Consider the following 14910-nt stretch of genomic DNA (forward strand, 5'->3'; position numbering starts at 1 on the left):
CTCAGGTATCCTAGCAACAGGATGTGATTAATAATACCTCTCAGAGCAGGGCAGATAAAATGCCTGTGACCGAATGCACACTCAGAATTGGCACTGAGAAATTGGTAGTGCAGTGAGGGAAGGTTGATAAGATTCCATGACACACTTTATTACACAATGATGGAAGCAGGTAGAAGAGAGAGTATATTTTGGAGATTAGACTATGTCTGATTGTAAAATTACAAGATATATATCACATGTACATATACGTAATGCATTATATGTATGTATATATGCATATATTTACACACACATATGTGTATACCCACTATTTGTATATATGTATACACATAAATACATATATATGTGTGCACAAAATTTTCTTTTCATTAGAAGTGACATAAGATACTGAGTTGCGGTACAAACACCTTGCTCATTATTGGTGAGACATCTTGGATTGCCATTTACGTGCCTGTGGTCTTAAAAGATCAGAAACAATCACTTCGATTAAGGGACTACTTCCGTACTGAAGTAGTGAAATGTGCTATAAGTGGATATATATTTAATGTTTCTCCATGAAACCGTATCAACCCCAAGTCTAAAATAGCTTTTAAAAATGTCAAAACTCAGTTTATATAAATAAGTAGTCATGAGATGTGGAATTTTAATGTCCAACTAAATACATTTTCTCAGAAGAAAAGTTGGACCCTGCAAATTCCATTTTTATGAAATTATAGTCCATTTTGTTTCCTCGCAGGTGGAGTGCTACCTCCAGGCTTAAAGAGAAGTAAGATGCAAACCATTCTTTAGTGCTTTGTTCTTAAAGTAGAATCTGTGTTACAATAAAGCACAACTAGAGCAAAATGTGTGTTCATTATTCTGATAGCCTCTGTTATTTTATCACCCACTTTTCTAATATAATAGCTTTCTAGATTGTCGGTTGTAATGTAAATACTTGGTAAAAGCTCTGTTCTTGGTTGTACTTGGCTCAATGTTAACAGCACTAAAATAGCTTTCATGTTCTTTAGCATTTGAAGGAGGGTTGGGATGATGCATAACTCTCCCTGTGTCCACTCAATCCCAAGCATTTGTGTTCCAGGCACTGTGAGGCATGAGGAGACAGAGAGGCATAGGATACACCCCTTGCCCTAAAGGAGGCCACAGTCCAGCTGGGGAAATAAACACGCAATTGATTATAAACCAAACACTGGAGTTAGTGCTGTAGCAAAGGTACAAATAAAGGACTAAAGGAGCATAGAAAGAAGGATGATTAATTCTGCAGGGAGTGGACCGTCGGGGGAGGTGGCACAAAGCCAAAGGCTTCACAGAAGGGCCAGCATCTGAGCTCAGCTCTGAAGGATGAATAGAGTTTTGATAGGCCCAAAGGACATGACAGGACATTCCAGGAAGCAGAAACATCATGCACAGGGAGTTGGAGGGGGAGGTACAATTCCTGACATAGTTGGTAAGTGTTCCGTATGGTGCTTCAGGGGTGGTAGCCGAAGGTAGGTCATGGCCAAATCTTCCAGGGTCATCAGTTTCATATTAGGGAATGTGTATTTTCATCTTTAATAGAGATCAGACTGCAAGGATGGAAAAACGATTGCTAAAACCAAAGAAATCAGTAAGGAGCCTGTAGAAAATAACCCCAGGAAGAAATATCAAGTTTATGAAACAGGACAATGGCAATGAGAAAGGAGAGGTTAGATCTGAAAGGCCCTGTGGAGAGAGAATGTAGTGGTCTGAGGTTGAGTGAAAGGGAGGAGCTGATGGTTCTTAGGTTTCACGTTTGGGTGCCTGAGCAGATAGGAGGATAGCACTAAAGATACGCAGTTTGGGAGGGGAATATAATGAATGGTTTAAGTTGAGGACTTGCGTTGTGAAGTAGAAAATACAGATAGAGATTTCCAGTAGACCTAACACCTAGGTAGATTTTGGAGCTGGAGATGTAGGTCTCACATCATCTCTTTCTGTGAAGGTGAACACTGAGAGTTAAGATCACCCATACAGAGCAAGATAAAGAGACCAAAACAGAAATCTAGAGGGTTATCTCCAGTTAAGCAGTGCAATCTCTGTGTCTCTTGATCAATATAAGATTGTCTTATTTATCCAGTTTTTATTTTTCTCATTTGAAGTTTACTATACGTAACTAAGAATAGAAATCTAAGTGATTCCTATAACAGAACTAATAGCATAATAAAACTAATGCAGAAGATTTATACAGCATTCCACAGTTTTACAGAGCCCTTTCATATAACACAAGGGCAGGGAACTGTTTGAGATCTCAGTGAAAAAACATTATCAGCAATGCCTTCCAGGCTCCCTTCTGAAACCTCGAACCCCAGTATTTTGTGTTAGTTTCCTCCATTTCTTGCTGGCTCTGCATATGGACTTGTTTAATCCTCACAACATTCGGGATAAGCAGGCTCTGATCCCCACCGTCCAGATGAGAAAGTCAGGGTGACTGATTGATCTGCCACAACTAACATCACTGTAGGTATATTCTATTAAGTAATAAATTAACATAAACTTTCATAATAAAATTATCCCATAAGTATTAATTATGTAATACTGTATAACAATTTACCCAAAACTTAGCAGCTGAAAACAACAGTAAATATTTATCACGTCACACAGTTTCTGTGGGGAACTCTGGAGTGGCTGATTGGGTTGTTCTGGGTCAGGGTCTCGCAGGAAGTTGCAGTCAAGGAGACAGACAGAGCTGCGGCCATGTGAAGGTTTGAGTGAGGCTAGAAAATGGGCTGCTCACGTGCGGGCAAGTTGATGCTGACTGCTGGCAGGAGGCCTCAGTTCCTCGTTGGTTGTTGACTGGAGCCCTTGGTTCCTCACTGGCTATTGACAGGAGGTCTCAGTTCCTCTTTGGCTGTTGACGGAGGCCTCAATTCCCCATTGGCTGTTGACTAGAGGCCTCAGTTCCTCATTGGCTGTTGACAGGAGGCCTCAGTTCCTCTTTGTCTATTGACGGAGGCCTCAATTCCCCATTGGCTGTTGACTAGAGGCCTCAGTTCCTCATTGGCTGTTGACAGGAGGCCTCAGTTCCTCTTTGTCTATTGACGGAGGCCTCAATTTCCCATTGGCTGTTGACTAGAGGCCTCAGTTCCTCATTGGCTGTTGACAGGAGGCCTCAGTTCCTTGCCACATGGGTCTCTCCTTTGGGCTGCTTGGGTGTCCTCGTAACATGTTATCTGGCTTCCCTCAGAGGAAGTACTCTGAGAGACAACAAAATGGAAGCCACAGTGTTTTTTGAGGCCCAACCTTGGACGTCACACTTGATTATTTCTGCAAAATCCTGCTGGTTACACAAGTCAGTCTAATTCAGTGTGGGAGCAGACAACACAAGGATACAAATGCCAGGAGGAGGGAAGACGAGGACCATTGGGGTCACCTTGGAGACTGGCTACCACACCCTGTTATTAATCTTCAATACATTCATTGTCAACTTTAAGGATTTATGATGCATTCTTATACACGTTAAAACTCTCCAAAAAGATGGGGTTTTTTAAACATCTTTTAAATAATTTTTTTTAATGATTCAGGACTAGCATTGAATAGCATTTTTTAAAATTCGTGAAAGTGTTTGAGACCCTTAGTATATAAAAATTTATAATCAAAGGTACATAGTGACTTGTCCAATAAAAATCTTAAATGAGGAGGTACCCCATCATACTTGGTAATGAATGAAACCTTTAAATGGACCATTCATGCCATTTATCTGTTTGTATCATTGAAATAAATTGCATCAAACAAGTCCTCTGGAAATCACCCAAATGAATAGAATGTGAGATTAATCAAGATGCCAGTTAAATGAATTCTACACTTTGGGCAGCTGCACAAGGGAAGGATTATACGTTTTCCACCTTACAGTCTAGGATTTTAAAAGACACGAAGGGCTGGTAGAAAAACTTAAAGTTTACATGCAGCTTCCATAAACTCTCAGTAACTAGCTCCATCTGTGACAAGTTGGTAAATGACAAGAAGGTGATGGCTGGAAGGGTGGCCCTCATTTACTCATCACAAAACCAAGGCTCTCACCTCAACTGTGGTGTTTACACACACCACTGCCCTGGTGCAACGTTTCCGATCTAAGCCTGTAAACATGCTGAAGTGTCCCAGAAACCCTGACTGAACTCCTGCCCAGACTGTTACCTCATCTCATTCATGTTTGTGCTGGCAAATGTCGTGAACAAGTCATTTCCGCCTCAGCCTCATCTTCCTCATTGCCCACTACTCTTCAGACCCTCACAGCCTCTTACTATCCCCTCTCTGCTAAGACTTCTCTCTCATAGTCTAGCAACAACCGTGTGAACTCAGCGGTATCGGATGCCGTTGGCACCCCTGATACTTCTTAAAACTTTATTTATGGTACATGCCTTTGTGCTCTTTTGATCTCCGTGGAGGTCTGCTTCTCCTTCTGTCTTCTCATTGTCCTTCATCACAAAACAAGAGTAGAATTTTTGTTTTCTTGGTCACTGTCTTCAGCCCAGCCCTCTGTTCTGTCTGTCTTTATGATTCCATTTCCCCCCTCAACTCCAGCCATCTTCTCAAGATGGACATTTTCTGCATCTATAATTTCAGTTTTGATCTCTCTCCCAAACTCCGTCTCCTGGTAGCACTTCAAACTCATTAAGTCTAAAACTGAACTCATCATTCCCATGCTCCCACCCTATTTTACCATTTCCCCAAATTGCATCACCACACCCAAAGTCAACTAGCAGCCATTCATCTTGACCTTTCCTCTTCCCTTGCACTTCACATTTTGTAAACTCCTGGGCCCTATAGGTTCTGCCTTCCCACCGTCTCCTACACCCCTCACTTCCCTCCTCTCTGCTCCCACTGTCATACTCAACCAATTACCTCTTGCCCAACCTCTGGGACAGGGGTCCCCAACTCCCCAGCCGCAGACCTTCGGAACCGGGCCGCAGGAGGTGAGTGGCGGGCGAGCGAGGAAGGCTTCATCTGCAGCTCCCCATTGCTCCCCATCGCTCGCATTACCGCCTGAACCATCCCTCCCCTCCCCCGTCCGTGGAAAAATTGTCTTCCACGAAACCGGTCCCTGGTGCCAAAAAGGTTGGGGACCGCTGCTCTAGGATACGTCCTCCTATGGAAAACTACTCCCATTCAAGTTTTTAAAGCAAACCCTAAACATGACCCTTCTTGCTCAAATAGCCTTGTCCTGCATAGCCCATTACTATTTCTTTTGCCAAGAATCAATCCTCTCCCCTTTTCAAATTCCCCAAATCACACATATCTCTCAAGGTCCAAATCAAATACTACTTTCTCCGTAACTTCATGGGCACCCTTTTATTTCTTAAAATAATCATTTCATCCTCTCATATCTTTAAACATTTATACCCTTTGGGGACACATCTCATTTCATGTTATATTGTCTGTCCTTTATCTTCCCAAGTAGGTTGTAAGAGGCCATGGTCTTATCTTAGTCAGGTGTTTACCCCCACGTAGAACAGTTTGTTCTATGGGGATTTGCACCTTGTAGGTTTATTGTTGAGTAAATGGCTCTTACTAACAAGATTTTTTAAACCCAGAAGCATGTTTAATGCATACTCATTAATTTTTGACTTTCGTAAATTGATTTGAGAATATTCTTCACCCCTTTCCTCTATGCCCAGTCATCTCTAGAAGAATGTTGGACATGGCTGACCTAGTGACTCTGTCTGGAAATTACCATAAACTGGGCTTTTGTCTTAGTTACATCATATTCTTATGGCTGTGCATTGCAACTGATCTGCCACTTCTTATTTCAGGGCGAGTGGAGCAGAAAAGAGAACAAAGAACAGCTTCAGGTAAGATGTTGACTAATTGGCCTCAGCTTTATGTCGTGTTTTTACTTCCACCTTGAAAAAAACATCGATTTGCAATGTAGTATTCAAAAACTCACCTAAAAATGTAATAGTTTATAATCCTAGACTTGACTGATTTTAAATTAATTAAAATAAATGAATGCATTTAGCTTTTTCACTTCCACATCAGTCATGTCCTTTTCATCCTATCTTTCTATTCAAACAAAAATAAGATGGCCTGTTATTTAATTTTTCCATGATTATCCATTTAAAAGGTAAGTGTTGCAAGCACTGATTTCAAAATATGAAGGTTGTAATCGTTGACAACTATTTCATCTTCCCAAATACCTATGAATCTCGATTATTTTTCTTAAACCCATTTGTGTAGCTGATGTTTTTCAGGACAGTGTCAACTACTTAACCAAGAAGAATCTTTACATTTTGGGGAAGTTTTAAAAACATTCCACTTCTAAATCCTAATATATATTCAGAAGTGAGTGATGCTTTGGCACAATGCCGTTGCACATAGTAGGAGCCAATATTTGCTATCTAATATAAAAATGAGTCTTCACATTTCCATATTTTCATCACTTGGCTTTTGGCTTAAAGTCATAAGGTAAGATAAATTTACCAATTAAATCTTTGCATAAGGGCAATCTTCCAGCTCCCGATGCCCTAAAATTGTCAATATTTGTAGAGGATTCTAATTTGGCATATACACCTATGCCCACCACCCTTCCGAAGTCTTCACCAACCCACTATTTTATGATATGTGAGAGCGCCCAACATAAAGACACATTACTCCCAAACACTGTCTTTTTTCATTTTTTTAGTCTGGTAACAATGTATTATGTGTGTTTCCAAACAGTGAAGTCAACAGAAGACCAAAATCTGTGTTAATCAAAAAATGTATAAACAACCTAAGCCCCTGTCTCTTTTCTCCTTCCCAACCTTAGCATTCATCTCAGACAACTGGGCAACTTACTACCTGCATGATTTCCCTCTTAGATGTTATTGTTTGCATTCTCCTTGTGGCTCTTTTAAAACCTGATCATGAATACCAAAAAAAAAAAAATGTGAAGGCAAGAAAGTATCTGGTGTCCCCACAGCTGTGCTTACCTCTATTATTGATCCTTGGGGGGAAATTATTTATACTGTTTCTGAAACGCTATTGCTATGATCCTGTAGGTATGGGCTTAAAGAAACTTTATAGTTGGGAAGAAAGCTAAACTGGCCAAAGTGTTAAACCAGATGCCTCTTTAAGTTCCCTCCATGCTCATAGATTCTAATATGCTGTGTGACCAAGGTGACACAAAGGACTAGAGAGGCAGGAAAAGAACTCAGATTTCTTCATTCCTTATTCTTCCCAGTGTCCCCCATTCCTAAGCTTTCTTTTTAAATCAAAGTGCTAGTCAGTTTGATACTGTATTAGGTTTCTTGTTTAATAAAATATTTTTCAACAGTTGGAAAATCTTTTTAAGGCAACGGGAAACACTAATCACCAGGGTTCTGAGGAAACTCCCTTTATTAATGGAGCTAATTTTCCCCAACTGATTCACAGCTCGTCAATGTGTCCCATTTCTATGAGAAAGTGAAGTCAAGGAGAACTAATGGACAGAGCTCAAATTATTGGGGAAATGTTTTTGGCTCCTCATTTCAAAGAACACAAATCCTGCCCTCAGGAAATCTACATTTGTAAAGATAGTCTGAGTTTTCAAAATTGAGACATAACCTTTGCCAATGTGGTCCTAAGTATCACCATGTTCAATTTGTGGTGCTAGAATGAATGTCTGCCTCTTTATAAAGCATGTGCCTGAGATACCAGGAACATCATGGGCATCCCTGCTTCTCACTTCCTGCCTGGACTTCTTTACATCATTTGTTGTTCATTCTGCTCAGATTCTATGTCCTGCCTGCTGTATTAGACAATACACCCCACACCCTTTTGCTTATATTGGGTCTATCTCCCAGTATGGGAGAAAGAATTTAGAAGGAAAATATTGTAGACAAAAAAGAAATTCCCCATTAAAATAGGGACTTCCAGGACCCTCACTTTTTGGGTAGGTAAAGTTGGTTAATTCTTCGTTTAAAGAATCTTGCACTAAGATGAAAGTTACAGAGGTTAAGTTTTTACTCAGAAAAATAAATAACTTTCTAACAAGGAAACCTCTCCAGGACTGGAAAGAATGAGATTGTGTGAGTAAAACTGTACAGAGGTTGGGCCATCACCTGCAAGGGATGTTGATAAGAGATTCATGAAGAGTTTGGCTGAATCATTCCTAAATTCTTTCCAGTTTTATGTCTATGATTCTACTTACCATTATTACCTTATTGAAATGGTTCTACTGTGTGTGTACGGATCAACACAAAATAAAGCCTTCTAAATGGCTCACATTATATAACTGAACGAATCATGTTCCAAAACTTAGCTAAATCAGTTTAGACTGAGTATGAATATATAGCTAATATATGCTAATATATAGCTAATATATTAGCTAATATATAGCTAATATATGCTGAGTAGAGCATATAGCTAATAGGGCTAAGACTGTAAAATAAAATTGTTCTATAGGATATTTAGCTTCTTTGGGGGAAAAAGTTGTTGTTTGCACCCTGATTGCAACCCCAGCTGTCATTTCAAGTATAATGCTGTTTTCAATAAGCCAGGAATGAGTCACAAGAGAATATGTATAACCTGATATCATTTTTGAAAAGCTATGGTAAGCTTAGCCATTTTTGAAAAATAATTCAAAGCATATGCCTCCTGACATTGGATTTGGAAACCCATGTCAAATTCATAAAACATGGCCAGCAACATCAAAGCTAAATTTGGCTATTTGGGTTGGTAAAGAATATTAAAAATATGTGGTGGTGTAATGGTAAATAGACAAATGTTAGGAGTCATGTTCCTGATATCGTCAATTATCTATTCGCCCTTGATTAGTTTAAGGACCCAATGTCCTCACCAGAAAAATAGAAAAAAAAAAAAGAAAAAAAAAAAAAAACAGCTATATTCCATAGATTTCTACCTAAAACCTTTATTGAGTTTGAAGTGTTTTTATCTTATTAGGAGAAAAATCCCTTTTGAGGTCAAGGAATTCTTGCTCTTTAAAAAGCAACACAGCAAAAAATACAAAGAATTCTCACAGAGAAAGGTGCTCCATAAATTATTACTTAGAAAAAGATAAATTAGAGGGCTTACTAGGGTAGGCTATACAGACGCCATCTGTTAAATATATATTGTTCCAATTTTTCCAAAAAGGAGAACACTTTCAAATCCAGTTAAGTATTAAGTAAAGAATAGCCATAGTGGACCAGAGAATGGAGTCATCAGTATAGATGATAATGAGTGTTTCAAAAATGAATTTGGCTTCTTTTCATTTATGACATTAGAACATCCCTAAAATTCAAGATGTTTTTTTCATTTGCATAATTTGCAAAAAGTAACCGGTAAAAAGAACAATGCTATTTTTTTCTCAACTTAAAAGGTGGAATTTATTATTGGAAATTTAGCAAATGGTAGAACATCTGCTTTGCAAGTTTAGATCTTGCTACTTACTCTTTGACTGGGCTTTTCACTTCTGTGAAATGTTCTAAAACAGAAATAGCACCTCCATTTTAAAACTTTTAAACACACATTGAACATGCAGTCATTCAGGTTTTTTAAAAGTTAGATACTGAATAAATCCTTCCATCTGTGCGGGAATAGCATGTTCATTTTCTTACACGTTACTCATTTATTGAACGCAAATTTTCAAGTGGATGCATATCTAGCGTGATTTTCATCTGTGCTATTACTATTTTGTAATACTTTTTGCCACAGTTCTTATACCTCAAAAAACCCTCAAAAATAAACATGAGAAGACCTAATTTGTCATTGTCTTCATTACTGGTGACCAACAGTAAACATGAAGTTAGCAGGCAGGTTGTGTGGCAACAAATACGTTTAAGTAAACTATCATTCTTGAAAAATCTATCATTTCTTGGATTTTAATATTTTTTAATATTCTACATGTTTTATTCTCACTTTGAAAATCATTATTCCAGTTAGAATCAAGGTTGAAAATGCATACCATCCTAACTTGTTCATAGCTTACAAAAGCTCTTGTCACTTAATAATACTATATAACATATTTGAAGGTTGCTAAGAAAGTAGATCTTAAAAGTTCTCATCACAAGAAAAAAAGAAAGTTTGTAACCATGCGCAGTGACAAATGTTAACTAGACTTACTGTGATGATCATTTTGTGATATATACAAATATTGAATCATGTTGTACACTTAAAACTAATATAATATTACATGTCAATTATATCTCAATTAAAAAAAAAAACTCTTGTCTTGATTCCATCTCATTTAGCACCACAAAGAGGGCAGAGAAGGAATCTGAGGAGGCATTTAGAAGTTGATGCATTCAATTTGCTAAACATTTTTGCAGTCCAGGCTTTGTGCTTGATACCGGAGATGCAGTGGTGAATAAGATATGGCATTAATGTTCATTCACTTTCTGGGGGAGAAAAACAAATGCATACAGATGATTATAATCCAGTGTGAAGAGTGCTTTTTAGAGAATCATGTACTAGGTGTCCTGAGGATTTCAAAGAAGGGTTCTTGGAAGAGGGGCGACTTGAGCTGATCCTTGAAGAAAGAATTAGAATTCACTAGAGGAAAAGGGGAAGGGCTGGCTTTCCAGAGAGGTAAAGACAAGAAGAAGCATGGCCTATTGAGGGAAAGGTTTGTGGTTAAGTAAGACAGGATAGAGTATAGTCATAAATAGACAAGAGGCAAGAGATGTGGCCAGAAAAATAAGCATGAGCCGGAATTAACAAGGGCCATTTTGCCCTTCTGTGGAGTTTGGCCTTTATGCCGTAGGTGTGGGGAGCTAATGAAGGGCAAGGGATTACATGATCTATTTGCATTTTATAAAAATCCTCCAGAGGAAGTGTGGATTGGAAGGGGAATTGACTGAAGGCAGGGAAATCAGGTGGTATATCACTTTAATTATCAAAGAATGAAAGGATGAAGGTCTGAGGGGTCTTTACTAAGACAGTGTCATTATCGAGGAAGCTAAGGAAATGAATGCAGATATATTTACAAGATAGAATTGGCCTGTTTGATTGTATATGGGAGGTAGAGAAGGATGACTCCTAGGTTTCCAGCCTAAGAAATAAGATGAATAGTGCATCCTATGTAGGGAACACAGGAGGAGGGACAGGTCTGGTGGGGAAAATGATAAGTTGACTTATATCTTTGTTGATTGTAGTGTGACCTATGAGATATAAAGGCAGAAATGTCAAGAATGTTAAATAAGCAGCAGGCGTTACAAGCTTGGAGCTCCAGAGAGAGGTCTGAGATGCAGGCTTGCCTTTCAAGTCGGTACCTGGATAAGAGTTGAAGCCCTGGTTATGAACGAGCTGCCCAAAGGGACATGGGGGTGTGAGAAAAGAGGCAGGGATGAGTCCTTGGAAAATCCCTAATGTGAACAAAGAACACAGTGAGAGGAACCAGAGGCTACAGCCTAGGAAAGATCTAGGTTGTCTTGTGAGAATCAGCAGGATTCTCTGTCTCTGAATCCAAGAGAAGAAAAAAGACAGAAAGAAGAAGAAGGAATTGGTCAAGCATGTCAAATGCCACAGAGCAATCAAATAAAATAAGCACCTAAGAAATGTCCATTGGAGTTGGGGAAAAAAATCTGCTGGTTACCACAAAGAAGTTACTTTTTAAGAGTTCTATTAGTGAAATCCAGATAGCGATGGGTTGAGTGAGGGAGTAGAGAACAAATACGAACTGGTTCTTTTGAAGAGTTTGCCTGTGAAAAGGAGGAGGGAGAGAGACAGAATCATTCTGTCAGGGAATCGATGTGTACTGAGACCTGCTATTTCAGGCTCTGCGCTCAGTGCCTTCCATTTTACCCTCAAAATGGCCTTGTAAACTTTGTTTATGGTCAACATTTTAAAAATTAGAAAACTGAGAGGTAGAGAAGTTAAATAACTTGCCTTTAACCCCATGTGTTAACTGGTGGAGCCAGAAATGGCACGGAGGCAGTGGCACTGAGGCTGTGCTGTCTGGGGAGATGTCTGGAGTGAACTGTTTGTGCTTTTCTCTTCCCAGCTCTGTGCTCAGTGAGGTCATGTAGGTAACTTCAACTGGCCGTGGTGGGAGCACTTACACCATAGAAATGGACAAACGTTACGAACCAGAGTTGGTTGATTTGTTTGCTTGTTCCTGGACAGCCAGTTGTTAAACACTGACAAGCACAGCACTGGGTCTCCGTCTGAGTGACAGCAAAGCCTCAGCATTTCCCACTGCCTAGTATATGTGACTTGGCCAAGGTCACTTGGTTAGCTAAAAACAACAGAGGTGAGACTGGAACCCAGATCTGTGATCCACATCCATCCCTACACAGGCCCCAGGGCTTTGATGAAAAAATAAGTAAAATATTCATTCCTCACATTGTATACCCAAATGGTCCAGGTTGGTATAAATGATGTCTCTCATTTATCCATGCTCTGGTTCTAAACTACCAGTCTTCTGCTTCGGCCTCCCAGGCAATCCATCTCTGGGGTGTTCGCTTTTTTAAACAGCTTTCCTGAAGCATTGACTCTCTGAACTATGTTAATGAAATCTATTTAAAAAAATAACCAATCTTCTCCGGGTTTGTGGTTTCAGAACAGTATTTGTCAGCGAGTGAAATAAGTTATCTTAGATGCATTTTTCCATCCACAAAATGGAAGACAGACACACGGGCTGTTCATTAAAAGGAGTCCTAAAGAGTTTATTTTTAAACAAACTTCATTTTCCAGCTAGTCGAATTTATGATAGAGAATGAATAACAGCACAGCTGTGTCACATTATTCAAAACTCCCTTAAATTTCATTGTATAACACTGCATTTAAAACAGTATGTGTATGCAAACTAAACAAATCTAAAACGATAAATAGCTAATGTGGGAGAAATTACCATGTCACCCCACACGGTCAAAGTGCAGGTATGAAAACATCTCCTGGAAATTCCCTCCGCATGTTTAATTTGGATTGCCGTTATGGTGCACAGAACAGGATTTATTTGCACAAAATTGAGGCCGGAAACATTCTTTAGGTGGTAGAGGAGAAATATTCTTTTTAGCTGCATCACAATAGACTTTACCTTAAAGCAGCGTGACTCATTGTAAAACTGAAAAAGAAGAACTTTTATCTGGGTTGATTCTTGAACAACATATATGTGTTCCTTTTATCCACAAGATAAAATAAAGTTTTGTAATTTTGTTAGCCAAAAATTACTTCAGTCTTTCATCTTAAATATTCTATAAGAAAGCCACAAGGAATTCCCAATTAAAATGGAAAATAACTCAAATAAAAATGGACTTTCAGGAGGTATATGATAGAGCTTATTAAGGCAGTATAAGCCAAAGCAGTTCTCAACAAAATTAGGCTCACGCTAGTTTGAATTTATTGTGGAAGTTGCACCAAAGGGCATCCGAGGTATGTATATCAGTCAATATAATAGTAACTACACTTTTGTCTGACCTGATTTGCTCCATTCCCGAGCATCCTAGGTCAATGCATATTTTGATTAGTTAAAAGTTGCACTTATACTAACAAAGGATTAAAAATGCCCACAGAAATAGAATATAGGTGATCCTGTGGCTTTCTTGTGAAAGGAGTCTTAAGTCATACCTGATTTTCCCACAGAGAAAACAATGAACTTGTATTTCTAACCAAAGGAACAGACGCCCAACTTTTTTTTTCATAGAAATGATCACAGACATTTTAATCAACTGTAAATGATATACTTGTACACTGTGTCACTGAAAACCTTCTAAAGGGAATGTAGTCATTTGAGCTGAGCAATACAGTAATCAATTGTATAAATTATCCTATTATCTCACTGAAAATCCCCGATAAGACGATTTGTAGGACAGGAGAGAAGCCAGGAGACTAGAGGAAATAAGAAACACCTGCAGACTGCTCACCCCAGAAGTGAGGTTATGAGTTGAGTGGCAGTTGGAGGAACTCTGAACGGGGCAGAGCCTTGGCTGAAGTAGAGAGAGCCAGGAAGGGGAAGACCAGAGCCAGGGGATGCCTTCAGAAACAGCTAAGTAAACTGATCATGCGTTCATACTGAGGGATTACTACACGAATTACTACATTACTGATTCGAGAAAGCATATTTAATCTGTGTTCCACATGATCATCAGTGTCTTGGCTTCTTGAACCACTTATAGACAATGATCCTGGCCATGGCCCATGCCTTTGTTTGAGCATCTTTACCTCGTCTGAGTCCTCACAAAATCTCTTGAATCTATCTTTGCTTGCCTGCCTTTGCTTATACATCTTCACCATGGAGTTACTAGCATGACTGTAAATCTGTAACACATTTCTTACTGCACAGAAACAATCTGTATTTCTCTGTCAAATGTGGTCCTTTCCTCCTCAAGAATATCCCTGAAATGCAGTTCCACCCAAGGCTTCTCTGAAAACACAGCTTTCTATTTTATTGATAATTTGAGACAAAACGCCACATTCAAACCTGACTTTATTTAATGAATTTTTCTCTTGTTTTCTTTGTCCATTTTTGCACCTAATCTGCTGACTTCCCTGCCATTTAAAAATGTTCATGTGGGAACATACAGATAAGCTAATATGAACTCTGTTAAATTTGATCTTTTTCATTGACCCCATAATATCTAGAAATACACTCAATCTTAACTGGAGTAATATAGCTACTTTCCCTATAAGGTTTAAAAATTTTTTTTAATTGCAACAAATATACATAACAAATGTTAACACCTTAACCATTTTTAAGTGTGCAGTTCAGTGGCATTGAGGACATTCACCTTGTTGTGCCAGCATCACCACCGTCCATCCACACAGCTCTTTCCATGTTGAAAAACCCAAACTCTGTACCTGTTAAACAACTCCTCATTTTTCCCTTTCCCCAACCTCTGGCAACCGCCCTTCTACTTTCTGTCTGTATGAACTTGACTACTCTAGGTACCTCATATAAATGGAATTATGCAGTATTTGTCTTTTTGTGACTGGTTTATTTCACTCAGCATAATGCCCTCAAGGTTCATCTATGCTGTAGCATGTGTCAGGATTTTCTTGCCTTTT

At 39.0% G+C, this 14910-nt stretch overlaps 2 protein-coding genes across 4 annotated transcripts in view; both read left to right on the top strand.

Moving 5' to 3' along the window:
* Positions 1-14910, top strand: part of CHST9 (carbohydrate sulfotransferase 9) — a 245202-nt gene that overhangs the window by 108577 nt on the left and 121715 nt on the right. For 2 of the 3 annotated variants that reach the window (XM_082355531.1, XM_082355532.1), the window contains one exon: positions 5763-5801. In XM_082355531.1, the coding sequence (XP_082211657.1) occupies positions 5763-5801 (39 nt within the window). Of the gene's footprint in view, positions 1-736; positions 5802-14910 lie in introns of all 3 variants that reach the window. The other variant, XM_082355533.1, reaches the window with a different exon arrangement.
* Positions 5766-14910, top strand: part of AQP4 (aquaporin 4) — a 177034-nt gene continuing 167889 nt past the window's right edge. Inside the window, exon 1 of the mRNA XM_082355549.1 lies at positions 5766-5801. The gene's annotated coding sequence lies outside the window, so the exon portion shown is untranslated. The remainder of the gene's footprint in view (positions 5802-14910) is intronic.

This window comes from Balaenoptera borealis, assembly GCF_965194805.1.
Source record: "Balaenoptera borealis genome assembly, chromosome: 14".
Taxonomy (NCBI): Eukaryota; Metazoa; Chordata; class Mammalia; order Artiodactyla; family Balaenopteridae; genus Balaenoptera; species Balaenoptera borealis.